A 27,916-nucleotide genomic window follows, 5' to 3' on the forward strand; every position below is an offset into this window, starting at 1 on the left:
ATGTCTTGTCAGACGCAGGGCGAAAAAGCTATGGACTCAAACAAGCAAGAAGGTAACATTTTTCCAATTACCTTCAGTCAATGTATCACTTGTTTTATAAATGCGGATGTCAGATCAATTTGAATAAAAAATGGCAATAAAGCTGCGAAGTTGCATTTAAGACATTTTATTAAATACACTTTAAAATGCAAAATTGTAATAATACTCTGCTTTGCTGTTTGTAGTATCTTGTCCATTGGAAGGAGCAATTATGTCATTTTATTATTCCAAATTGTGGCCCTTTAAACATCGACCTATTTAAAACAAATCTACTAGGGAAGAAAGAGAAGTGAATGGCAGCCGTAGGAAGCTGGATGGAATATGGATGTACAAATAAGACTACAAAGTTGCATTCATAACTACATATTTAATATAGTGATCCAGCTGTTGTCCCTCTGGTATTGGATTGAAGATTGTTCACCAAAAAATACTAAGGCATAACTATTGGGGATTCCTTTTCACTATGTTGCTAAGCCCGCCACTATGTCCCAGTACCCCAAGTTTGGCGAGTCCTAATTTTCCATAGCCATATTGCTTAACAAGGAGATGAGGTACTGTATTGCATTTTAGCCCAATGAGACTGGGAATACGTTAATTAATCATTAGTTAAGGGAGTCATTATTTCCTTACTTCTTGGGCTACATACTTTAGAGATATAAATGATCACAGGATTTGAATCTGAAAAATGTTATATTGCATTCTATGGGGTAATTTGATTAGCAGAAATATATTGATCTCAGATAACTTAACCTACCCCTGAATTAACTTCTCCCTATGTAGGTCACCTGCATTTAGTTTTAGTGATATACGGTGGTCAGCATTAAAATAGAAAACGGTAAACCATACAAGCCGAGTTGAAGATTAAAAATAAAAAGGTCCCCCCAAGTCTTACATTACATTTAGTTATAAAGCGCCAGCAGATTCCGCAGAGCTGTTACAGTCAGAAGAACAATTTATAAACACATACAATAACAAACTGGTGCAAAGGAGAAGAGGGCCCTGCTCTTGCGAGCTTACAATCTAGTCGGTGGTTGAGGGGGAAGTGAGACAATAGGAGAGGACTGCTTGGATGGGGATGAGTTGATCTGGTTCTGATGATGTGTTGAAGCTGTTGATTATTCAGATGGCTTGATTATGATGATGGTTGGGAGTACTGGGAAGGAATGTTGTACGCTTCCCTGAACAGGAGGGTTTTCAGATTTTGAAAGTTGCGTACGAGGCAGAAAGTCTGAAGGAACGGAGAAGAGAATTCCACAGGAGGGGTGCGGCGCGGGTGAAATCCTGAATACGAGAGTGGGAAGAGGTAACAACAGTAGAAGATAGCAGTAGGTCGTGAGAGGAGTGAAGAGGGCGGGTAGGGGTGTATTTGGATAGGAGGATAGATATGTAGGGTGGTGCCGAGTTGTTGAGGGCTCTATAGGTCAGGGTTAGAAGTATAAATTTGATTCTGAAGGGTATGGGGAGCCAATGAAGTGATTGGCATAGCGGAGAAGTGGATGAGGAGCGGCGGCAGAGAAAAATTAATCTGGCTGCAGTGTTGAAGATGGATTGAAGCGGCGATACTGTATGAGTAGTGTGTAACTCAGTAACTGATTCGTATTTATGTGGTATGAACAATAAGATCATATAATTAAAGGTGAATGCTAACATATAGAAGAACAATTTCCTTCTGTGAGTTTATGCGTCCCACACATGTGCTGGTCTGCATCGAGTGAAATGTACCTGGGATAAGAAGCTGATGTGGTCATTTTATTGGTATGACCCATAGACTGACTTTAAGAAACTACACATTTTAAGTATATAGCAATATATGTTAATTCAGTGAAATAATTTATGTTTTTATTGTAATTTCTTTTTTTTCCTTACAGGAGTGACAGAAAATGCACCAGTAAGCACTCTGCCAGCACAAATATATCAGGTAACATGGGCAATATTAATGTGTACCCCTATTTCCATATAACATATTAAAGTGCAAATAGTGTGCAGTATCTCAGGATAACCCTACGTTATACGTATAGTCTTCAGCTAATATTGTATTAGTTGGTATATTATTAGAAGTTGTTCCTTAAGCTATGTGCATCACAATAATCTGCATGTTATGACCAACAGTATACATGACGTGATGTATTGTCGATTACTATGGAATATGAAGGGCCAACCTGTATCTCCTGTAGGAAGGGTTTAATTGGTCCTGCATTGTTCCTAGTAAATAAAGAACGATATCTTTAAAGTCCTCTTATGAAGCAGCCTTTCTTAATCAATAGTTATCAATGATGAGATGGTGACTAGACCTGATGAAGGCCAGCACACCCAGCCACCCACTGGTCCTACCATGCTGATGGGATTCCTCTTCATCAATTCCTGTCTTTTTACAAATCTCAATAATATGGGGTCATAATCTTGGCTCCCTGCCTCAGCACTGCAAAACATAATATGGAAGTCTGGGATAGCTGAAACACAGACCTCAGTATTGTAAAAGGGCCAATGAAGGACAAAATGTACATCTGGGGTTGTTGAGGAAATTTGCCTCATGTTTTGGTTCTAGACTTCCCTTTTGGGCAGGATCAGCAATATATATATTATATATATATATTTTGATATAAGTTGTGTTTTTCTCTGTAATGGCAAAAGAGAACAAACAATTTGAGATGCTTCCAAGTGGGGGCACACCGTAGGACAGGCTGTTAAGCAGTTCTCTGTTCTTGGTGAGCATCTCATACTCTTTTTGTATTGCATTTCACCCTTTGGGGAGCTTTTGGGGTTCACCCCAAGTGTAAAGGCGAGTCCAGACGTGGACCCCCTTTCTCTATTGTGCTAAGAGGGATACCAACCTTACCCCAATGATAATGCCAAGGAAGGAACTTGCCTCACGTTTTGGTTCTGGACTGACCTTTTTCACAGGATCAGACTGATATGTAGATGGACATTTTTTCTCTATAATGGCACAACAAAGCTTAGATAAATCTCTAAACACCCAAGTTGGTGAATACTCTTATCACCTATTAACATTAATGACCAGTGTTTGTGATTAATATATACAACAATAGGAAGTAATGAAGCAGCTAGAAAGTATATGTGGAGAAGTGGATGATGCAAAAGTGATAGGTTTACTTTGTTAAAGGCAAGAAACTGGAAAGTATATGAGATAAATGTTGTAATTTATATATGTAAATTCTGTTTGGAGGCTGCATTTACATGCCAATAGCTGAACAGAAATATACCTGAGGTGGCTAGAACATAAAAAAGAAGCATGAAAACATTCTAGAGAACAGTGATCATGACAAGAGGTCTAGAAGAAAGAATTAAGTTTTTAACGCTTTTAAAGGGACTTAACCCAATTCAGAGCACCTATTCCCAAAAGGGCAATAATGCACCAAATGAAATGAGTTGGATGTAGCTTCTTTATTAATAAGTGTTGTTTTAGTTGCAGGTTTTAGCCTCTGAACTGAAGTCTGGATTCACAGAGGCGATGCAGGAGCTGTCCCGGATACAGCATGGAGAATATGGTCTAGAGGAAAAGGTTAAGAGCTGCCGCTGTCCCATGGAAGAGAAGGTCACAGAGATGAAGAACTCACTCAACAACCTAAAGGTTATTTCAGAAGTGCCATCTGTCTGTATACAAATATCATGCTCCAAGGATTGCGTTAGTATCTATTAGACTTGGGCACCAGGGGGCTCTTCGTGTTTGTCTTTGTACTCGTCTTTGGAGAAAAAAAAACCTTCGTATTCCGCGAATATTCGCCCGTTCCTGTCTTCTTTTCGGGCGAATATTCGTGGACATTTCTCCCGGCTGCGTAGCAGGGGTTAATACGGGGTTAAGAACACATCGGAGCAGCAGCAGCAGCAGATGCATTTGCGCCGTGAAGGTACGTGTGTGCGACTCTATTGGTCGCCGGAAGGGGGCTGGTCTGGCATCAACAAATGAATTGCAGAACTGCAGAATGCACCTCATTAGTTGATGGCAGGCGATCCCCCTGCCGAAACGACCAATAGAGTTACACACACGTACCGAGGTGTACTGTACACAAAATGACCTAGACAAATGCTCCAAGGAACTTGGCCTCCGTTTATCATACACAGTCACACATCCATAGATGTTTAATAAAAGAATAGGGATTCATTTTTAAATTGATTTTGGACCACTTGTAATACATGCCTAACATTTGCTACCTATTTATAATGGCATACTTTGCAACAACCCAACTTTTACTGGACAGGACTGGAAAAAAGAAGGACTGTCCACAAAAATGTTGGGTGTGTTGGCAGGTATGCGAATGGAAAAATGTTGGACAAGAACGAAAAAATAGCTTAGGGTTAAAGTACGGTTATTTTTAAGATTATTAGCAGTGCACTGTTTTGGTTAGAGATGTATTATGTCTAAATAATAATTTAATTTTAATTTTAATGGATTTATTTAATTTTATTTTAAAGTTATATTTATTATTATTTACTTTATTATATTTATTTAATGTTGTAGTGCTACCCTACCCAGCTATACCTATGTGCACTAGCATACCTAGTTTAGCTAAATTTGATGGGACAGGAAAAAAGCAGGACTGTCCCTGAAAAAGTTGGGTCTGTTGGCAGCTATGTGAATGGAAAAATGTTATAGGGTGAAGTGTGAGTTATAGCGTTAATGCTAGTGAGTGTAGAAGTGAAGGCCAGGGCATATAACTGTGTTATATGTGTTATTGTGTGTGTTATGTTTGGTAGGTTGTGTATCAGATGGAAAAAAATGAAATGGAAATGGAAAAGGAAATGGAAAAGGCGAATGAGTGGGCAATTGGCGACCCACTCACCTGTTTCACCCCAGGGCAAAGCATCCAAACAACTGTCAGTCCTAGACGTTTGGCAGCGGACTTCCAGTGCTCAGACACAAGGCCCTAGCGTAAACTGGCTACTCCGGCGGAGGTAGCAGGCGTTGCCACACCGCAAATAGACGCAGCCAGGGGGGAGAAACTGCCCTTACCATTAGGGACATTTTGGGCATGACTCTAGCCAGGAAGCGAACTGGCAGAAAAGAGACGCTGGCACCAGCAGAAGCAGCATTGGGAAAGGTGAATGAGTGGGCAATTGACGACCCGCTCACCTGTTCCACCCCAGAGCAAAGCATCCAAACACTGTCAGTCCTAGACGTTTGGCAGCGGACTTCCAGAGCTCAGACACAAGGCCCTAGCGTAAGCTGGCTACACCGGCGGAGGTAGCAGGCGTTGCCACACCGCAAACAGACGCAGCCAGGGGGGAGAAACTGCCCTTACCATTAGGGACATTTTGGGCATGACTCTAGCCAGGAAGCGAACTGGCAGAAAAGAGACGCAGGCACCAGCAGCAGCAGCAGCAGCATTGGGAAAGGTGAATGAGTGGGCAATTGACGACCCTCTCACCTGTTTCACCCCAGGGCAAAGCACCCAAACACTGTCAGTCCTAGACGTTTGGCAGCGGACTTCCAGAGCTCAGACACAAGGCCCTAGCGTAAGCTGGCTACACCGGTGGAGGTAGCAGGTGTTGCCACACCGCAAACAGACGCAGCCACGGGGGAGAAACTGCCCTTACCATTAGGGACATTTTAGGCATGACTCTAGCCAGGAAGCGAACTGGCAGAAAAGAGACGCTGGCACCACCACCACCAGCAGCAGCAGCATTGGGAAAGGCGAATGAGTGGGCAATTGACGACCCGCTCACCTGTTCCACCCCAGAGCAAAGCATCCAAACACTGTCAGTCCTAGACGTTTGGCAGCGGACTTCCAGAGCTCAGACACAAGGCCCTAGCGTAAGCTGGCTACACAGGCGGAGGTAGCAGACGTTGCCACACCGCAAACAGACGCAGCCAGGGGGAGAAACTACCTTGAACATTTTGGACATTTGAGGCATGACACTAGCCAGGAAGCGAACTGGCAGAGAAGAGACGCTGGCACCACCACCACCACCAGCAGCAGCAGCAGCATTGGGAAAGTTGAATGAGTGGGCAATTGACGACCCGCTCACCTGTTTCACCCCAGGGCAAAGCATCAAAGTCTGTCAGTCCATGGCGTTTGGCAGCGGACTTCCAGAGCTCAGACACTAGGCCCTAGCGTAAATTGGTTACACCGGCGGAGGTAGCAGACGTTGCCACACCACAAACACGTGCAACCAGGGGGAGAAACTACCTTAAACATTTTGGACATTTGAGGCATGACACTAGCCAGGAAGCGAACTGGCAGAGAAGAGACACTGGCACCACAACCAGCAGCAGCAGCAGCATTGGGAAAGGCGAATGAGTGGGCAATTGACGACCCGCTGACCTGTTTCACCCCAGGGCAAAGCATCAAAGTCTGTCAGTCCATGGCGTTTGGGAGCGGACTTCCAGAACTCAGACACTAGGCCCTAGCGTAAATTGGCTACACCGGCGGAGGTAGCAGAGGTTGCCACACCACAAACACGTGCAACCAGGGGGAGAAACTACCTTAAACATTAGAGAAAGAAAATTAACCTTCCAAGCTAAGAGCTGGGTAACCCGACTTGGGCAGATTGAATTTAAGAAAGGCAATCTGCTCCATCAGATGAGGTGCCATGCGTGAGCGCTGTGGACTCAGTATGTTTCCAGTCATAGAAGACACGCGCTCACTTTGAACAGTGGTTGGCGGACATGATAGAAGCTGCTGCACAACCCGTGAGAGTGCAGGCCACACACTCTTCTTTTCATCCCAGTAGCTAAGAGGATCAACATTAGGTGCAGAAGGAACTTCACAGAGGTAAAGTTTGACCATTTCAGCAGCACTACTCTCCTTTCTGCTGCTAGCTCTGTCAGATGGTCCAACTATACTCCCAAGTGCCTCTTCCCAAAACGCAGCTGCTCCACCCAGCTGTCTGCTGCTGATGCTGCTGCTAGGAGTAGCAGACCACATAATCTCTTCCTCCTCCTGCACCTCTCCCTCCTCGGACAGCATTCCCATTTTACGCTGCCAGTCACGCACCTTGTTGACCAATTGCTCCCGGTAGATACTGAGAACATTGAATTTCAAAGCTAGCTTTCCCTTAATTCTTGGATCGCAAAGGCACGCTAGCATCATTTCGGGACTCTCTTCCATGCGTTTGCGAAGGTGTACTTTTAGCAGATGCTTCAGCTTCCTGACTATGGCTGCTACGTCAGGATGTAGAGTGCCACCTTGAACAGCCTCACGGTTTTCAAGGAACACATCCATCTTGCTGCCTAGATAAGAGAACACTGGGATTACCTGGGCCAGACTGGCAGTGTTTGAGCTTAAATTTTCAGTGGCATCCCTGAATGGTTTAAGGACTGCCACTAGCTGGGCGATCACTGTCCAATCCTCCCTATTCAATGGAGAGGTAATCCCAATATTATGCTCTGAGGCAAGATTATGGATTGCCCTCTGCTGCTCCAAAATCCTCTCTAGCATGTCTAACGTGGAGTTCCACCGTGTACTGACATCCTGACGTAGGCAGTGTACGGGAAGACCTGACCTCTCTTGCTCTTCCCTCAAAAGTTGGCTAGCCTTAACACTATGGTGAAAGTGCCCAGCGATCTTTCTGCAGCGGGACAGAACTACTGCTGCCACATTAGTTCCTTCTGACATTGCTGCCTTCACTACAAGATGGATGATGTGGGGTGCACAGCGCACACCAACAATATGACCATCTCGCAGCGCTTTCACCATATTGGCACCTCCGTCAGTTACCACAAAACCAACTTCAACATTGGTGCCCGCCTCTGCTCCCACCCAAAGGCTAAACATTTTCCTCATCGCATGCAGAATATTTTGGGAAGTGTGCTTTTCATCCATCACTTCTGCATGGAGAAGGAATGATCTGTAGCCTGCTGCAGCAGCTTCCTTGGGCACACCGGGCTGCCACCAGTGTGCTGTCAAAGACAGCAAAACAGTTAGCTTCACTGCTTGCTGAAACACACAGCACTTATGCGGCTGCACTCACTAGCCCAACAAGTTCACTTCACTGATGGACTGAGGTGAGCAAAACACTAAGGGTACTTTTAATAAAATTAAAATAAAATGTAAAATAAATGAGAAAATCTTTGCAAAAACAGTTAACGTCACTGCTTGCTGATCAAAAAAGAACACAGCACTTATGCGGCTGCACTCACTAGCCCAACAAGTTCACTTCACTGATGGACTGAGGCAGAGCCGGCCTTAGGCGTTGTGGTCACTCCTGTTTGCAGGGCCGGCCGAAGACTTAACGTCGCCTGGGGCGAAGTTTAAAATGCCGCCCCCCGCCGACGCCGGGGGGGGGCGGCATTATCTACCCCACCCCCACTGGTACTTACCCTTAAACAGTCCTGCGGCGAGTCTCCCTGTGCTGCCACGGTGCCGGCTTGTAATGCTGAGCGCCGGAAATTTCACGTCACTTCCGGCGCTCTGCATTACAAGCCGGCACCGAGGCCGAACAGGTAAACTCGCCGCAGAGGAGAGAGAGAGGGGCGCCGAGCGGGTAAGCGAAAACCACTCGGTGCCCCTCTCTCTCTCCTCCGCTTCAAAAAAAAAAAAAAAACCGCTTGCAAAGTGCCGCCCCTTCTGAAGTGCCGCCTGGGGCAATTGCCCCAGTCGGCTCCATTGTAGGGCCGGCCCTGCCTGTTTGAAATTTTGGCGGCTGCGCGGCAAAAACGAAGACGCTCCCTATAATGATAATTTTGCAGGAGAGGAAAATCCCCTAGACATGGGGCAACCCCTTTCAACTGATGGTCAAACGAGAAGACGGTACAGTCTACAGACACTGAAATATGGATCACAGGGTGGCTGGGAGGGCATATGAGCACACTATAGGGCTCAACATGAGCAATCTGATCAGAGTTGCATTGACCACCCGATGCATGAGTTTGATCACCACTGGAAGATACAACACAAACATAGGAACTTTTCCTTGAAGTTGAGATCGCAATGTTTACTTAGAGACCTCACGGGGCCTGAGAAGATAACTTAGGTGTAACTTTTTGCCACCACGGGCGATGCAGACCTGTGGCTCTGGTCAAGTGATTTATGTGCACAAGGAGTGTGTATCAGGTCGAATTCAGAGAAAATACTTCATTTAACTTGTTCAGGCTGTTGCTCCGAACAGAAGGCCGGTGAACGTGCTTTACAACACACAGTGCTTTACACTGTGTGTTTATAACCAAACCTCATTATTTTATTAATTAACAATGTTAAGTTTGTTCACGCTCCATTTACTTATAAGCATTACCAGTACACAAGTACATACAGGGTGCTAGGTTGTGGGATTAGGAAGGCTCCAGGTAACCCCATGCGATTAAGCCTTTGACACTCTACTAATACAAGTCCGTTTTTGCTGATTTCTGCTGTCACAGTTGACAGCATATGGGTTTATGTTTGGTATCCATAGCGTGAATTCAATATTCCCTAGTCAGCTACAGGGCTTTAATGATTTGTCAACATGGCATGAGCACTTCCCGTGCTGCAAGGAGGGAACTCCACTAGAACATGCTGAGAGGGTTTTGCCTACACTAACTCTTCTGAAATCTTACAGAATGGCAGATATAATTAAGATAGTATCTCTCAATGCCAGGTGATCATACCTGGGAACTCTCCAGGTTTGACCCGGAGATTGCCGGATGAAGCACCGCTTCTCCGGTCTTGACACGCCCCACTCCCCGCCCATTTTCTCTTTAAATGGGGCTGTTTCCGCTGCCGTCAGCTAATCACTTCATTAAATCGGAGTAGGCATGCTGTCTGAAATTAGGGATGGGGGTACTTTTTTCTTTTTAAGGTTTTGTTGTGGTTTCTCGTTCTTTCTTTTGGGTTTGTTTATTAATAGATACTTGCAGCGGTGTACTAGGGGGGAGGCGGTCCACCGCTGGTGCCACTCATCAGGGAGATGCACACTGGCACATAGAGTTCCCAAGTCTTCCAGAAATTCCCTCTCTCTTAATGTCTTCCTAACGTCTCCTCCTACCACTTCTGTGTCCCTGATTTAGGTTAAATGGATAGATGTGCATGTAGAAATACGTTCTACATGGTATTGCCAAAGAAGACGGGAAGAAATGTATACCCACTTTTATGAACATGTATGCATTTGTTACCCACCTGTACCTTGTTTCAGTCAAATGTGCTTGATTGATGGAGAACTTCTTGTTATATTGCACAATATTGTAAAAAATCCATAGAAATACATTCCAGAAAAACATACCCTATAATTCCCATTACCTTCTGGCAACAATAACTAATGTTAGTAAAGTCTCACTTCTCATTTCACTTCAGTTTAGACCTTTAGTAGTTTCAAGATCCTAATGTATATAACCACGCAAAGCATTTCTCTGAGACAGACTAAGCAACTATGTTACGGCTAGGATTTCCATAAAGTAGGGTGCCATTTTTTAGGGCTCCACAAGTGATTAAGCAGTTGTTATTTATATATCACTGAATTAAACAGATAGATTTTTAAGGAGGCACGTATGTGCATTTTCCTTCATCACTATCATTTTCCTTTTTCAGGAAGAGGTCAACACAGCAATGGCAATGATCCATGCAATAATAGCCAAACAGGAGGAAATGCAGCAGAAAATCGAACAGCTTCAGCAGGAAAAGAGAAGAGAGTCTAGGAAAGTAAAAAACAAGTGAGTGGCACTTTTCAGGAACATTTACTATCATGATTAGTAATATTATTATTTATTAATTTAAATAGTGTTGTCATATTCCATAGCACTGTACAATACATCCAGTTATGATTTCACTATGGAAAAATCTGTTTGACTTTACTTAATAGATCCCATTGTCACCTGTTCAGCTGATTGCATTCTGAATTTCAATATTAAATGTTTCAAGAAATTGTTTCCAATCAAGTGACCATTCGGTGTTGTCTACAACAGGTGAATAGTTTTGGTACCTTGGCCCTTTTAGGCTACATTTTTATCACATTGGGCCGCAATTATAAAGAGCAATTCTGGAGATACAATGCAAATTAAGCAATTAGCAGGGGCATTCCATGGTGACTTCTTCCCATTTAGAACCATAATTACCAAAGATGGACCATTGTTTACAGAATTAACGTTTGTCTGGGGAGGGCTGAGAACCCAAAACCTTTGGACCAAATCAAACCTTGAATCAAATCAGGATACTATGAACCCTAAAACAAATCTCCAAATTATATCTTAGAAACAGAACATTGTCATGGAAACATTAGATTAATCAGATATGAGTACCTAACCTATGACTGCCTCTTACTATACTTACACCCATACCAAGCCTCATACTCACCACCAACTCAACATCCTTACTCCTCCAGTGGTCCACTTGGTTGTTCTTGCCCCCAGGCCAAAAGGTTCCAGCCCTTCTCCCCAGCACCGTCTCCTTAGCCCCTACTTCTCACCATCTTTTTCTTGTTGCCTGTGTCTGCCTTGTGGTAGATGGATCAAAGGGCATGAGGTGCTACATGCCCCTACCGCTTTGCCATCATGTAGTCATGAACCACAAGAAGAGTGCTGGCAGCCAATTCAATGTTTTTTTTGCTCATAGTAATGAGAGTTTTAAGAAAATGTAATTTTTCAGAAATAGTTTAATTTAGAAAATTCTGTAACTAGTGTAGTACTAGTGTAATCACCTTAGCAATAGGACAGAGAGACTGGTTTACTAAAGTTAGGCCATGGTCACTGACAGAATTTTATTTTTTTTGTAAATATAATTTTTATTAGTTTTCAAGGAACAACAGAAGGACAGGGAAAAAGGGAGAGGGCAAAAAGGGAAATAGGGAGGAGGAGTACAGGTGGATAGGACGGACGGGAGGAGGGCACAAGGAGATAAAACTGGGCACAAATACCCGACGCAGCGGGCAAAGGCAATACAGAATCAAATGTAACACCGGCATCTGGACAGCCATGTAGACACAGCGGTCCTTACAGAGTGGGAATAACAAGCAGGCTTATCAGAGCATGAGCAAACAAGAAACGGCGGCGTCCAAGGAAATAAAGGCGGCGTGATAAGGCATAATACATAGGACAAGTAGACCTCCCCACCAGCCACCAGGGAGGGAAAAAGGAATCAAGGCAAGGAACCAGAGGGAACAGCAAGAGGGAAAAGAAGGAGACAAACACACAGACAAGACACCAGGAAGAGAGAGAGAGAGAGAAAGAGAGAGAGAGGGAGAAAAAAACAAACAAAAAAAACCACAGGGACGGAGGTCCCACCCGGCACCCAGCAGCTCACAGCACAAAGTAGCGGTATCACTGCAGCAGGAGAGATTTAGTAAGAGGGTCCGCCAAGAACGAGAGCCAGTGAAACCACGTCCGGAGATATTGCGCATGACGGTCCTCAGATTGCAGCACCAGCTCCTCAAACACCCTGATTGACTCGACCCGTTCGATCCATTCGCGAAAGGAGGGCGGAGAAGCGTCCTTCCAGTGGAGCGGTATAAGCGACCGTGCAGCAGATAGTAAATGACGGGTCACCGACTTTTTGAAGCCAGCAATGGACTGAGAGGTATGACTGAGCAAGTAAAAACTAGGCAGGAACGGTGGAGGGTCATCCGAAAGGCGCTGAACCGTCTCATGGGCACTCGACCAGAACGGAGCAATCTTAGAACAGTCCCACCAGATATGGAGTAGAGTACCAGGAGCAACACCACAGCGCCAGCACTTGTCAGAGGAGTCGGGAAAAGCTCTATGGAGCGCCACAGGCGTCATGTACCAGTGGGTAAGAAGTTTGTAGGAAGTCTCCTGCGCCTTCGTTTGTCTGGAGCACTTGTGGATCAGAAGAAAGATCTTGTCCCAATCAGACTGGTCCAGCGTAATGTGCAACATCTGTTCCCATAGACTTTGAAAACGTAATGGCTCGGCTCTCGGGTGCTGAAGTATGAGTTGGTAAAGTAGGGAAACACCATGCGCCGGGAGTTCAGATCTGGTGCACAGTGATTCAAAACGAGTAGGAGCCCTAGCGGGCGTGCCGGACCCCAGGAGGGACGAGAAATAACTGGAGAGTGACAGAATTTTAATACACTTATGTCCAAATGACCAAAAGCTCATGACCAAAGCTCATTTCAATTTAAAGAATCCACTACATCATTTTGAAATAAAGCCTTTAAATGTATAATATAATTAGGTTTGAAATAAGCAGCACTGATATAACCTGGTTTCTCATGTACCCTGCTTCGAATTCCCTTGTGTTTATGAAAATAGGTCATTAACTTTATAAAAGTTAGTTCAATTTGCTACAAGTAAGAATAAGTGTTTTAGAGAATTGAAAGAGAAGTTAAAGGCCAAATTGCTGAATGTTGGAAGACACAGGTTAGCAATTTGTATGCAATTTATTTTTAGGCTAATTATTAAAATTTAACATAACTGTGAAAATTCAGGCCTTATTGGTCCTAATTAAAAGAAAATCTCAGCGGGAAGTGACACATCATTCATGTTTTTTTAATTAAAATTTTCTAATTCATTGTATTGAACATTGTTAATACATTTAAAGAATCAGGAAAAAAATACACAGTAAAGCACATTGTAATTTGTGAAACCTTTGTGCTGAAGTAGGAAATTCAAAGAATGAAAAAAATGTGTTATTTTTTTTGGAATCTGTGTGGTGAAGGGCAATTTGATTTTAGATTGTGCTTGTCTTGTTCACGGCAAGCAAAATCAATTTGAAAAATATTTTTGTTTTCTTTTTTGCCTTATTTGTTTTTGGATAACTAATTTGGTTTCCCAACCATACGATTTGGATATTTTTGATTCAGAGACAAAATTAAGGGGCCATTCCCAAAGCTTCACCTTCTGGACTCGCCTTTTATTTACACCAGCAGCATTTCAAGGTTTAAGAAGAGATACAGATTCAATTTTGCATTGCAGGACCACCAGCAACAGCAGCAATACGCCAATGAATACACACATCCACCAGCATGCTACAGGACTGAATTTCTCTCAAAATTGTACTGTTTTGGTGACTTGACCCCTCAGACTAAGAAAGAAAATAAAGCATTAGCAGCAGTAGTAGTAGGGCACTGGACAGTAGACTCATCCATCCCCATGTTACAGGTTCCCCAGAGGAAGGAAAAATATTAAGCAGCAGAGGCATGACAGAGGGCAAGCTCTGCCAGACATGGACACATCCAGATTGTACAGGGTTGTACAGGACAAACTTTCCTCCAATATTAGATTCCCCTCCTTCCCCTCCCGCAGAGGTAGGGCAGGGCACAGAGTGGGCACAGGCAGACAGACAGATCCAGCCACAGTAGCAGATACAGGGCTGGGCACAAGGCAAGCTCTGCCAGACAGAAACACCCAGATTGTACAGGATTGTATAAAGCTACATTCTCCCCAATATTAGAAAAAAATGACCCCCCAGAATAAGGAAGGAGATTGAGGCACAGAGACATACCCAGTCACAAGACAGAATATCATCCGCATATTAGAAAAAAGAAGAATAATTTATTTATGGAAAGACATTGAGGTGCAGAGGCAGGAAGGGCACATGGCAGTCACTAGAAGGCAGACACATCTAGTTACATGACTGAACTACACAACCAATATGAGAAAAAAAGAAGAAATGATTCCTCACAGTAAGGAAGAAGACTGAGCCGCAGCGGCAGGGAAGGGCATAGGGCAAGCACTGCCAAACATACACATTCAAATTGTACAGGATTGTACAGGACCAAATTTCCCCAACGTTAGTAAAAAGAAAAAACTTTTTTCCCTGGACTAGGAAGAAGACTGAGCCACAGCAGGAGAGGCAAGCAGGGCACAGGGCAAGCTGCCAGACAGACACATCCCGATTGTACAGGACTAATATTAGAAAAAAGAATAGGTAGTGAGATTGAGCAGCAGAGGCAGGGCAGGCACTGGCAGACAGACTGAATTTCCCATCATATTAGAAAAAAGACCTAGAATTGATCCCCCAGAGCAAGGAAAGGGCATTGAGGCACAGGGCAGGGCAGTCGTTGGTAAGTGTAAGCAAGCAAAAGTGAGAGTGTATATTCATTTATTTATGTTTCTGAGGGTGACGTGAATGGATAAACATGTTCCCAGGAGCCCAGAAGATCTTAATTCAGCTTTGCTAAAGCAACTTCTAGCTTTTGTCTTCATCTCATTTTTTGGAACAATTGTTTTATTTGCTTTCATTTTGTCCCAGAACAATACAGAAAGAAGAACATATGTCTCAAACTCATATACCACAGAACAGTTCTATACAGCCTTCAAATCACCCTGAACCAATGCTGATTAATCACCACTATAACGATCTGATGCACAGTTCCCTGTATGAGAAAGGTAATCATGCAATTTTTTTTATTTTCTATCATTGTTTTTCTGTTGGCCCCAGTTTAATATTCAACACATCTTCATTGTTTAGTGTTTTGGATTTTACCGTTGTTTTCCACCAGAAGACAGGAGTGCACTGGATGCTTTATGTTTGCCTTTCCAACGTGCTCTAGACCCAAATGGGGTATAACCATTAGTGCTACCTTTATTTTTGATTCTTAAATGATAAATATCACAACAAATGGTATTCATCAGTCACATTCCAAAATAAGGAGTCATCTCAGAATCAAAACTCCAATGTTTGGTTGGCAATGTCTCTTTGGGCATTTATAAGTGAGAAATTGTAGCTATTTTTTAACTGTCTTTATCTTAAACAAAAGATTTTGTAACCATTATCTGTAACTTTTGTTTTTGCTTGTTGCGTAAACAACAGACAATCTTTACCACATTTGTATTCTGGGTTTCCATTGTATTGGCTTCACAAAATAATCCCAAAGGTTTATTTTCATACATAATTTAACTAGTTTTAAGGTTTCCAAGTTAGCAATGCAGTAAATTCCTTCCATGATAATCTTCTTTCTAGAAACACCCCTCTGATTCATGTAAATTTTCTCTATAGTTTGACAATTTATTCCCTCCAGGTTTACACATAGAAAGTAACACATTTAGGAAAGCCACGATTCATAATGCTATTTCTGATTCTAATGCTAGTTCGTCATATAGAAAACCCAAAGGGCCAATAAATTCCATGCCTCTGAGTATGTTGAGATGAATCATTTTTTTAAATTGTTTCATGCTAGGAGTGGCATTGAACAAATCATAAATGTTTAGTCTTTTGTGTGCAATAGACCAGATGGCGCCTTTAGAGTTATTCCACGTAATGGAGATTCTCAGGCTGTAGACCACCTTTACTCCCAACTACGATTTATATTTAACAGAGTGTAGTAGATATTATTAGCAGGCTTACTCTATTTTGTATTACTATCTATAAGAGGACAAGCCATTTTGCTATGAAGTTACTGATACTGACAGATATATGCTCAAATCAGCGTAACCACTAAAACTTATTTTTGTACCTTTGGATTCTGTAAAGTTTGTTACATATGCCCAGACATTCTAATAATTACTCAATGCATAATAATGTTTCATCACTAGAGGGTCAGGGGTTTAGATGTAATGTAAGAAAGTTTTACTTTACTGAGAGGGTGATAGACAAATGAAACAGCCTCCCTTCAGATGTGGTAGATGCTTATACATTAAGGGAATTTAAACATTTTTGGCATAGACATAAATCAAGGACTAATTAAAACACAAGTCTTACATCTGGAAATATTAGCAGATTAGATGAGCCAAATGATCTTATCTACCAATTATCTATCTATCTATCTATCTATCTATCTATCTATCTATCTATCTATCTATCTATTATATGATTGGTAGGAGGAAGTGTGGGTGAGGAGAAGGGAGAAACTTCTAGCACACAAACTTGACTAGATAATGCTAGTTCTTTCTCATTAGGACATGGGTCTCCAGAACAATGGCACTGATGTGAAAGCAACAATACAAGCCGTATGTATTTACAAGAAATAGCTTCATCTTAGGTGTGAATCTAAATCAGCAAATATTCAGCTGATTGTCAAGTGTGACATTGTAGTAGTATCAGTGATAATTATATTACTATTATTTAAGTGCTAGAGATTAGTGTTTATAGAGTTTGCCAGGCTGTGTTATGTAGTCTTTGCTGTGGTTGACTTATTCCAATCCTATTGCACTTGCTCCAGTCTGCTACTGACTACAAGAACTATTTTCTCTTTGTTCCTAACAAGCTGTTACTTGCATCCCCACAGTACCTGTGTCCAGATCAGGGAATGCCAGTGAGAGCAATCTGATGGGCGCTACTACAAGCACACGTGAGTAGAAAGCAGTCTCAGGCTAGTTCTCTGTAATGAAAGAAGTGAGCATAATTGAGGCACTCGCAAGTGAGGTCAGCATTGCCAGAGATAGTGTAAAACACCATGGAGTTACAGCCGTGTGTAAAAGAACATACACCCTCTTTGAATTCTATAGTTTTACATATCAGGACATAATAACAATCATCCGTTCCTTAATTCCTATGGAAGCAGTAAGGGCATACTTTGTTCTCCACACATGGCTTCTCCATTTTGCCTTTATTTTGTATATCATCAAGAGCTAAAAATACACACAGCTGTCAGGATCAATAGAAGATCCAGTTTCAAAGTATCCTGGTAAGGGACAATGGATCATCCTCTGATAGGCAGAGTAGCAGGAAACACAGGAATAAGAGATTATCTAAGGATTATATGGAGAAACAGAGAAGGGATGAAAAATAAAACAAGAAGCTCACCTGAGGCAGACTAAAACAAAGGACATACATAAAGCAGCGGGACATGGCGGTTAGGACAGGAACAGCAATGTTAAATCAAATGAACATAATGACATGCACATTGCGGAAAACATGGTGGTGAGCATTGGTTCCATTACATAATTCAGGCATTTGCTTAAGTTTCTTTAATGAAAATATTCATTCCCTTCCAAATATAGTAGATTTGTGAATCTTGCTTTCTCTATTACATGCTATATTTGTTTTATGTAAAAAATCAGCTCGGCCATCTCATGAAGAGACTGAAGACAGCTACAGTTCATCTAACATAGTTGAAGCACAATCACGGGTATACATGCCATCCCTTATCTGGAGACAGCCTAAAGAGGGAAGAGAATGGGATGAAGAGCATTCTCCCAAAGAACAAGGAGGTTGTCCAAGAGAAATGACCCAGAATAGAAATGCTCCTATGGACAATGTGCTAAGTGAACCTGCTGTTTTCGGTAATATAAATAAGGACATATGGTGGACTGATGTTGAATGTCTTTTTTTTGCAGTAAAACTCTCTAAAGCTAAATTCTGTATTCTTTTTTTTGTAAACCCTATCTTTCTCTCCATTTAGACCCTGTCAATATCTCCAGGAACTTTCCAGTGTTATTTACTGATGAACCCTTTCTTTCTGGTAAAATCTGTTCTTGTTTTCTTTTCCAGGTAACCAATGCATCTTCCTACAGGTGAACCCTGTACCTGTATTTCTCTTCAGGTAGATTAAGGGTATCATCTAGGCAAACCTTGAGTTTCCTCTGAAGTTAAAATTTGTTTATTTATTTTCAGGTAAATCTTGTCTTTGTAATGTTGGAGGCAATCTCAGTCTCACATTTGCAGGCGAACCATAGTTTTTCTAAATGTTGGTCTTCCTTGGTGAACCCCATTTTTGTCTTCATGTAGACCATGTCTTTATCTCCAGAAATATCCAGCTTTGTGTACTCATTTGCCTTCAATTTCTTTCTAGGTAATCCTAGTGTTCCATTGCAATAATTCTTGTCTTTTTCTACTAATGATCACCATATTTTTATTTAGCTACACCAACTTTTACCTCCTGGTAAATCTTCCTCTACGGGTAATCCTATATCTTCTAACTATGTCTGTTAAACTCTACCTAACCATCCAGGTAAATTTTGATATGTTTCAGGTGACATTTTCCTAAATTTCCCAATATACTTTTCCTTCTTTCTGTATAAGCTTTACCTATCCTGTTTAACCTTGCATCTATTGAAGATCTTCTATCAAGAAAAGCCTTTCCTAGTTGGGGTTTTGTTTTGGATAGCTAAACTCAGACATTGTTTATTTGTGATTTGAATGATTTTTGTTTTAAAGCACGACGACAAAATGGTGCTAAAGACCTCCTAGAATCCGAGCGGAAATATGTCCTGAACCTGTCTCATATTCTGAAGATTCGTTCCACATTACAAGGGTCTGAAATAAAGAAGACCAGCAAACAAAGAAGGTAGCTTGCCTACCTGAAAACATACCCCCTCTATTTATACTCATCTCATTCCCTTTGCTAGAAAACCCATTCAACTCTTATCCTTGTGCAGTGCTATGGTGAAAATACAAGCTGAATGGAATCAGAAAAGTTACCTTAGTGACATGCTGTAAAGTATCCTCAAATTTAATGACCTGTATGAAGCAGCTGTATTATAGTTTGAAGTTAAAGGGATAAACTGTGTCATCTCCTGACATCATAATGACATAATTAAACACATACTGTTTGTGCCTAACTTTACAAAGATATCATTTAACATGTATGAGTCTAACGTCATACTAACCTTGCTAACATGTATATGCCTGACTTTACAGTAACGTAACATGCATGCTTCTGATTTCACAGTGGCTTTATTTAAAATGTCATTTTATGCTCTTGAGCCCAAATGGACCTGATCTTAAAAAGGCTGGTCCATAAATCCAACATGTATCTTCCCATTTTCTTAACCATTTATAAGCTCTGTGTAACGTTTTCCTTCCAGTGAATTCTGACACTGTACCGATATTATTAATATTTGAATGAACCTTCAAGGGTCACTTTTTGTTCATTTCTCAGTTTCTTTCCCAGTTCATTGCGGTATCTGATCCAGCATCACCTGGACTTGCTCCACATACTACAGGACAGAGTTCTTAAATGGTCCCGTCAGGGAATCCTGGGAGACATATTCCTGAAATTAACCAATGACGAGGTACGATACAGAGTAGTGTTTTATTTAATTCCCTACGTATGACCCACCATCTGTATGGTCTGCCATCATCCTCTGCTTTTACAACTCCTCTCGCTCTTATTTTTTTTAAGATGTCTTAGATTACATTTATTTATAAAGCGCCAGCAGATTACGTAGGGCTGTTACAATCAGTAAAATAATTCAAAATCATACAAAAGCATACTGGTACAAAAGGAGAAGAGGGCTCTGCTCTTGAGAGTTTACAATCTAGTCATCACAACTTGAATCTCTGTGCACAATATATATATATATATATATATATATATATATATATATATACCGGTATATATATATATATATATATATATATAAACACGACTTAAAAAGATTTTGTTGTATTTAAGTTGTCTTCTGTAATTTAATATCTAATGAATATAGTAAAACATAATTGTGTATCAAGATAATTGTGAATTGTGTAAGTATCATCCTTATCTATGGTTTTGTCTGTTTTTTCTTTCAAGAACAATTTTTTGGACTACTATGTTGCTTACTTAAAGGACCTACCAGAGAGTATTTCCGTGATTCATATTGTGGTTCTAAAAGAGGTAAGGAAATTATAGTCACAAGAGGTGGGCAGAAAGAGGCATAGCATGGTAGGAGATAATAGCGTGATAAGGCTAACATGTTAACATGATAACAGGGCCCTGCCTGAGAGTTGTCAGAGTTGGACATGTGTCCCCTGCTGCTCCTTCCTGCGGACTTCTTTGCCTATGTGTAGAGTGCATCAAACCACATCAAAATCAGGCTATTTTCCTAATGCATGTTACAAATTACATTAATTAATTCATTAATTCTCAATAACGTATTGAAAGGTTTTTACTGCTTTATATTTTATGGTTTAGGCAGAAGAAGATATTAAATCGGATCTGTATATACTGCTATTTCATGTTGTCCAGCGTATCCCAGAATACCTCATTCTACTACAGGTAGGTTTGCTGAATATTTACATATACAGTAGTTAGTTTACCAGTCATCTTTCTAGAACATTAATCAGTGCAATTAAAGGGTCATATTGGTAGATCCTGAACTATAGACATGCTTTGGCATGACGAAGGTGCATGTGCTAAAGGCCTTACCAGGCTGCTGTCGGGCAAATGCCTATTGGACTGGTGTCTAATGACAACCCCTACATACCTTTATTGACCCTTATGTGGCAGATCCCATCTTTTAGTGTCCAGCTGCTCACTGGACACTCATAGTCATACACTGCAAATGTACAAGGACATAGTGTACTGTCATTTTATCAGCCACTGACCTTAAAGTGCGAGGGATAATTTTAACCCCCAGTTTGTGAAATGCAAATTGGCTATTGATAAATCATTCGCTGATTCCACTTGAGTATTTATTTAAATGGACCTGTCCACAAAAATGTGAATGTCAAGGTCCACTACAAGAAAGAAGTAGTTCTGGCTATTTATCTTGAGGTTGAAAATGTATATTGAAATGTCCACATGATGCAACTGGCAAAGTGGCAATTGTCAAGCCAATGTTAATCCCACAAGGGTAGTTCGTTTGCAGTAACAGGAGTAATTATTGCATTTTTCACCGGCGTACGCAGAACCTGCTGACAGGTATGGATAGATGCTCATATGTGCTTGCTTTCCTATTCAGAATATCCTAAAATACACTGAACAGGACCATCCAGATTATTACTTACTCCTAGTGTGTGTACAGCGGCTTCGAGTTTTCATCTCTCACTACAGTGTCCTGTTTCAATACAATGAAGATCTGCTAATTCAGAAGAGGAAAAAATTAAAGAAGTATGTATGCAATAAGTTATATTTTTTATTTTTTTTATATTTTTAAAGAAAATCCTTTAATGGTCCTAGAATCGCGTAACAGATCCAAAATAAGACCATGACACACATCCCTCCACAGAGGTCAGGAGGCTCCCATAAAGCCTTAGACACAAGGCATTCTTTTGGCATAAAAAACTTTAGCCATGTGTGTCCCCTGCGTCATCCTGTATCCTCTGCACATGGATGAATATGGAGTTTTCTTTAATTTTATATTGTTTCATGTGATCTTAGCTAACGCTGTTTATTTTTAACCTTTAATGGTCTTGTATAACAGACCCCTGCACTTACATATCCACAGGTATCAGTCATTGAATATCAAAATGAATTTAGAAAAGGTACATACATTGATTTGATCAATTAGCACATTGAAATGCGTTTATCATAATGATAATGCATTCATCCTTGTTTGTGATGCTCCTTTTTACGCTTCTAGATCCTCATTGATCAAGCTTTATAAAGGGTTAGCATCCCAGTGCTCTGGATCTAGCCAGGAAATTCTTCCCAGTCTGAGCAGTGTCTCCAAGGTTAAGGAGAACACGACTCCGCCTGATGAGACAGTACAGCCTTACCAAACTGCTCCAGGTTCCAGCTCATCAATTACGTAAGTCTCTTTTTCACATAAGAGAACAGCAAGTTATTCCACTAAGCCTCTTTTGGAAAGAAAATATCATATGCATTTTAAGTAGTCTACCTCAAAAAGTTACACAGGTACATTTATTTCAGCAATATTAGTAAAAAATAAATACAGTGATGTGAACAAGGGAGGGCTGGCACCCAAAGGCCCAGGGGGCAAGTCAAGTCAAGTGGCCCATTGTGCCACCGAATCAGCCCACCATACATGCCGATCTTTTCCTGATTTTCTAACGCATATTGATTATAAAAATACAAATATGATTCAAATGTGGTTTAACATAAGTAAATTTAATAGCAACAAAGGATGGTAAAAAAAAAAAGCAAAACCTAATGTCCCCCTGATGCTCAGCCAGTTAAATGTCCCCCATGATACTGGCTGAGGATTATGGGAAGTATAGTACATAGCAGCAGGGAAATTGTATTATTTAAAATTGAAGTGTTCGGGAAGTAGGGGAAAAAAACTGTTTCACAGCACTGTATATGCAGAAATAATTGATTGTACAGTGTCATCTAAAAAGATATATTATCAAAAATAAAATGATAAAACAAATATTTTCTTTAACACATATATGCAGGTGCCCGAAAGCATTATGTAATGCAGAAACGATAACTGGCAGTTCCCTTTTTATAGATTTAATATTTTACGTGAGCCGTTCACTGACATCAATAGAGAACTAACTGTGAGGGTATTGTTGCCTAGTTCAGACATAACCGTTGTAAAAAAAAACAAAAAAAAAACGTGATTATTATATGTTAGGTAAGGATATTAATTTTGATTTTTTTTTACAGATTGTCCATTAGAATCATACTATAATTCATCCATATGAAACATCTTGAAAATACATATTAAACTATGTATAGAAAAGATGAAAAAGTAATGTTATTGATCTTAAAAATTATACAAAAAATTATCGGTCTTTATTGTATATTAATATTGGGCTGCTGATGATAGTTTTATAATATCTGTAATCTCCCTTATATTTTCATCATGAAGGCATATGGTGCCCCATATTAAAAAGAGCAGGCAGACACCTGTGGAAAACATACAGTCCTTAAAGTCATCTGAATGGGATATCGATGGCAAGAAACATAATAGGTCTGAGAATATGTTGGCCCACACTCCATTCCCTGGATCAGACCAAGAAGTTAATTCTCTAATGACACCTCTACAGTCAATACCAGAGATGGAGTATGAAAGCACTTCTATGGATGCAATGCTTAACATGGAAAGGTCGATGAGGACCTCATCTAATATATTACCTGATGGAAATTTCGCCCCAAGCTATGAGGAGTATGAATATGGTGGTTCAATAATAGGTGTATCAGCTCCATATGAAGAAGAGACATTTCCAAACCGACCCCTGTTTGAGTCCTGTTCCGCTGGATCTTCAGAGTCCAGTCTTGATATCTGTTTTTTGAGGCCTATCAACTTTACACTTGAGTCAAATAGGACTGAATGTGCCATGCAGCCCTTGGCCAGAAATTGTCTTTCTCCTGTGAGTAACAGCAGCTATAGGCATGAAGGTATTCATGTGAAAAACAAGCCTCTTAGTAGGTCTCTAAAAGAATTTCCACGGAATCAAGAAACTGTGTCCACCACCCGGATGTACAGCACCAGAAGCACCAATCCCAGTCGGATGCAGTTCAGACAAGAAAGAGACAGCCAATCCCATGGTCTTTCCGCCACAACTCGAAACTCACAGAGACACTTTTATATCCCCCAGAGGCCTCACTGTGAGAGCAGGTCTCTTTTAGAGGTAAGAAACCAAACAGTATGAATCAATTATAAACTCAAAATAAAGATGCTAAAAAAAAGTTAGGACACCCTCTCCTCCAGGTAGCTCCAAACTCCACTACACAAGCAATCAAACAACTTCAGTCACTAGATAACCAAATGTAGTATATTTGTATGAAAACAGTGACATTGTGTACTACATTGAGCACTTGTCTTAATCTAAATATAGTGTAAACCCTGGCTGGTACACAATTAGGCCCATGCTCCCAAGGTATGGTCCTGGGATTGGGGACACCCTTTAATGGTGGACTCTGGAATGTGTTGCGAGTTTACACTGACTCTGTATTACATTCTGGAAAAACATGGCCCTCCTAGCTAGAATCACATGTTCTATGATTTCCCTTCTTTGCGATCCCTCCTTTCTAAGGAAGTCTTTATGTACTAGGACACCACTGTCCATAACAAGACTTGTAGAAGTCATTGGTGCATAGCAAGCATTTAATGGCCCACAAAGTCAGTTTGCAGCCTACCCATACCATGGGAATGTCACTTTTTTTACCAAAACTCACTAAATCAGTTGTCATACTAAAATGTTAATTTAAAAATCATAGCTTGCTAAATTTCCCCTTATATCCAAAATTAATTTGGGTTTTCTTGTTTATGCTAGGGTTTATTGGACACAAGTGCTATGTTCGTATAACTATATTTACATACATGGGCCCCGATTCAGTGACGCATCTAGTTTCTAGTTTTTGGAGAAGAAAGAATGAGCTCCAAATAGTTGCTCACTAGTCACTGACTCAAATCGCAGGGCACATAGTTACATAACATGCACTAATCACTCAACCTTGTGTACATGTTCACTGAATGTAATGCACAACAAATACTATTTTCAATACATAATTACCTGATTAAACAAGCAGATCAAATCAAACTTTGGGCAGCCAATTCAGATCAAAGCACTTGCGCACCTAGGTTCAATTAAGGTACACTAGCAGTAAAAATGGGTCCAAATACTCTCATACTGAACTGAAACTCATACAAGAGACAAAAGGTTTGGGGTCACTTAGCAATTTCCTTGTTTTTGAAAGAAAAGCAAAATTTGTATATTAAAATAACATCAAATAGATCAGAAATAAAGAATAGATGTTGTTAATGTTGTAACTGACTATTGTAGCTGGAAACAGCTGTTTTTTAATGGAATATCTTCATAGGTGAACAGAGGCCCTTTATCACTCCCATCACTACTGTGTTCCAATGGCACATTGTGTTCACTAATCGGAGTTTAAGTTTAAAAAGCTAATTGATCATTAAAAAACTCTCTCACAATTTTATTAACACACTTATGCAACCAGGTTATTGTGAGGTTTTTTTCAGATTTCAGCTGTTCATGTTATAGGTCACAGTAAAGTTGGAAAAAGTTCTGACATGATTTATATTTGTCTCATTCTTTAAAATCACCAGTAGCGTAACTACCGGGGTCGCAGGGGACCGAACCCTGGAGTGCTGCCAGTCAGGGGGGCCCAAGGGGTGCCGAGCGGCTGTTTTCAGCAACCGCTCTTAGCCCTTCTGTCTCCTCTGCTCCCCGCCGTGCCGCAGTGGTGGGAGCGTGAGGCGTCTGTCTCGAGTGCCAGCGCTCAGCAGTGATGCAGAGCAGCGAGACAGAGGCATTGCGCCCCCACCACAGGACTGCATGGTAAGTAACCTACAAAGGGGGAGAGGGTAGATAGTGAGAAGTGGGGGTAGGGAGAGGGTAGATAGTGAGAAGGGGGGTAGGGAGAGGGTAGATAGTGAGAAGGGGGGTACGGAGAGGGTAGATGGTGAGAAGGGGCGTTAGGGAGAGGGTAGATAGTGAGAAGGGGTGTAGATAGTGAGAAGGGGTAGGGTAGATAGTGAGAAGGGGATAGGGTGAGGGTAGATGGTGAGAAGGGTGTAGGGTAGATAGTGAGAAGGGGGTAGGGTGAGGGTAGATAGTGAGAAGGGGGTAGGGTAGATAGTGAGAAGGAGGTAGGGTAGATAGTGAGAAGGGGGTAGGGAGAGGGTAGATAGTGAGAAGGGGGGTAGGGAGAGGGTAGATAGTGAGAAGGGGTGTAGATAGGGTAGAAGGGGGTAGGGTAGATAGTGAGAAGGGGGTAGGGCGAGGGTAGATAGTGAGAAGGGGGTAGGGTGAGGGTAGATAGTGAGAAGGGGTAGGGTAGATAGTGAGAAGGGGGTAGGGTGAGGGTAGATAGTGAGAAGGGGGTAGGGTGAGGGTAGATAGTGAGAAGGGGGTAGGGTAGATAGTGAGAAGGGGGTAGGGTAGATAGTGAGAAGGGGGTAGGGAGAGGGTAGATAGTGAGAAGGGGGGTAGGGAGAGGGTAGATAATGAGAGGTAGCGTCTGTTCCTTTAACGTTTTACCTTAACACAGTTAGCTTAGACTTTGCCTATCATTTCTGAAATTTTTCTGATTTACATAGATACTTTAGTCCCCAGTTGTGCCATAAAAAGTTCCTGATGTGGTTATTTTAAAGTATACTTTTGTAGAAATGCTGGCATTCAGAAAACAGGACTCATAAAACAAAAAAGACTAGAAAGTATCTAGATTCTACCCCTGATAATATGACTTGAGACAGATCATAAGATGGCAAACACAATGCATTATTCCCCCATCAATGATGGAAGCGGACATAACTGTACTTTTAAAACTTGGTAAGGATCCAGCCGTTGTGAGTCATATAGACCTATATCTCTTTTAGGTGCCAATGTGAAAGTCTTAGCTAAAATACTTTACTGCTACATTATATAAAGTCCTACACAGATTGATTTAGGTAGATTAGAGTGTTTTTTATACCAGGTCAATCTACAGCAGTTAACTTGAGAAGACTTTTTTTCTTTAATGCAGTTACCACAGTATGATAACTCAGCTCAGTTGATTGTTTCATTGGATGCTACTAAGGCTTTAATTCAGTGGAATGGAATTTCTTATGGGCAAAAAATTGTGTTTTGGCAAATTTTTTAATGATTGGATTAAGTTTTCATATTAAAATCCTAAAGCAAGAATAAGAACTCTTAATAAGAACAATTAAGTCTCAGATTGTTTTTATTTAGGTAGAGGGACAAGGGAGGGGTGTCCTCTTTCCCCAGCTTAGTTTTCTCTGGTAATTGAACCTCTGGCAAATTGCATAAGGCTATTACCATAATATTCCAGGGTGAAAAAATTTGATCAGAATGGTGATTTTACCTCAAATTATTTACCTTTTGTACCTGTCCCAATCTCTCAAACTATTATTTTAAAGGTTTGTGGTATTTTAAATTCATTTATTTTTTATTTATTATGAAAAAAGTCTTATTAATTTTCTGAACTAGAACTCCAGTATATACGATGCTATTATTCATTTAAAAATGAAAAAAAAAATTCCGAGGCAGATTTGTTTCATTAGATTTTTTAGTTATGGTAAAATATTTTTAACTCATCACTTTAGGATATCCATATGGATGGAAATGCAAGATTTTACCAAAAAGATGAAACTGAGCAAACATCTTTCAGTGAGCACCACTCAAGGTCAGATCAGAAGGGTGGTTTCCGGAGTTCCTTCCGCAAGCTATTTAAAAAGAAGTGAGTAGTATGAGAATGTCAGATTTTATTTTAACCAACCTTAAACTACATATTTCATAATGTTTTTTTCAAAATTCCTAGATTATCTCCATGATATACTTCCTATGGAATCTCAATTCTGTTTATAGAGAAAAACCCAGACAGAGAGAGTTGTGTGAAAGTACACCCTCTTTGAATTCTATGGTTTTACATTTCAGGACATAATTACAATCATCTGTTCCTTAACAGGTTTAAAAATTAGCTAAATACAAGCTCAGTTGAACAACACATGATACATTGCACCGTGTCATGATTTATT

At 41.0% G+C, this 27,916-nt stretch overlaps 1 protein-coding gene across 1 annotated transcript; it reads left to right on the forward strand.

The window, feature by feature from the left end:
- On the forward strand, window positions 1-27,622 carry LOC149273790 (rho guanine nucleotide exchange factor 33-like). Its single transcript, XM_089506005.1, has 15 exons — window positions 1-52; window positions 1,908-1,957; window positions 3,470-3,628; window positions 10,497-10,618; window positions 15,114-15,250; window positions 17,068-17,151; window positions 17,864-18,085; window positions 18,960-19,089; window positions 19,684-19,816; window positions 20,317-20,400; window positions 20,698-20,781; window positions 21,467-21,615; window positions 22,088-22,255; window positions 23,282-24,044; window positions 27,485-27,622. The coding sequence occupies exons 1-15, from the start codon at window positions 1-3 to the stop codon at window positions 27,620-27,622; spliced, it is 2,475 nt and encodes an 824-aa protein (XP_089362131.1).
- Window positions 27,623-27,916: the final 294 nt, after the last annotated feature.

The sequence above is a fragment of the Sceloporus occidentalis genome, unplaced genomic scaffold, assembly GCF_023333645.1.
Source record: "Sceloporus occidentalis isolate IW3139 unplaced genomic scaffold, rSceOcc1.0.p SCAF_360, whole genome shotgun sequence".
Taxonomy (NCBI): Eukaryota; Metazoa; Chordata; class Lepidosauria; order Squamata; family Phrynosomatidae; genus Sceloporus; species Sceloporus occidentalis.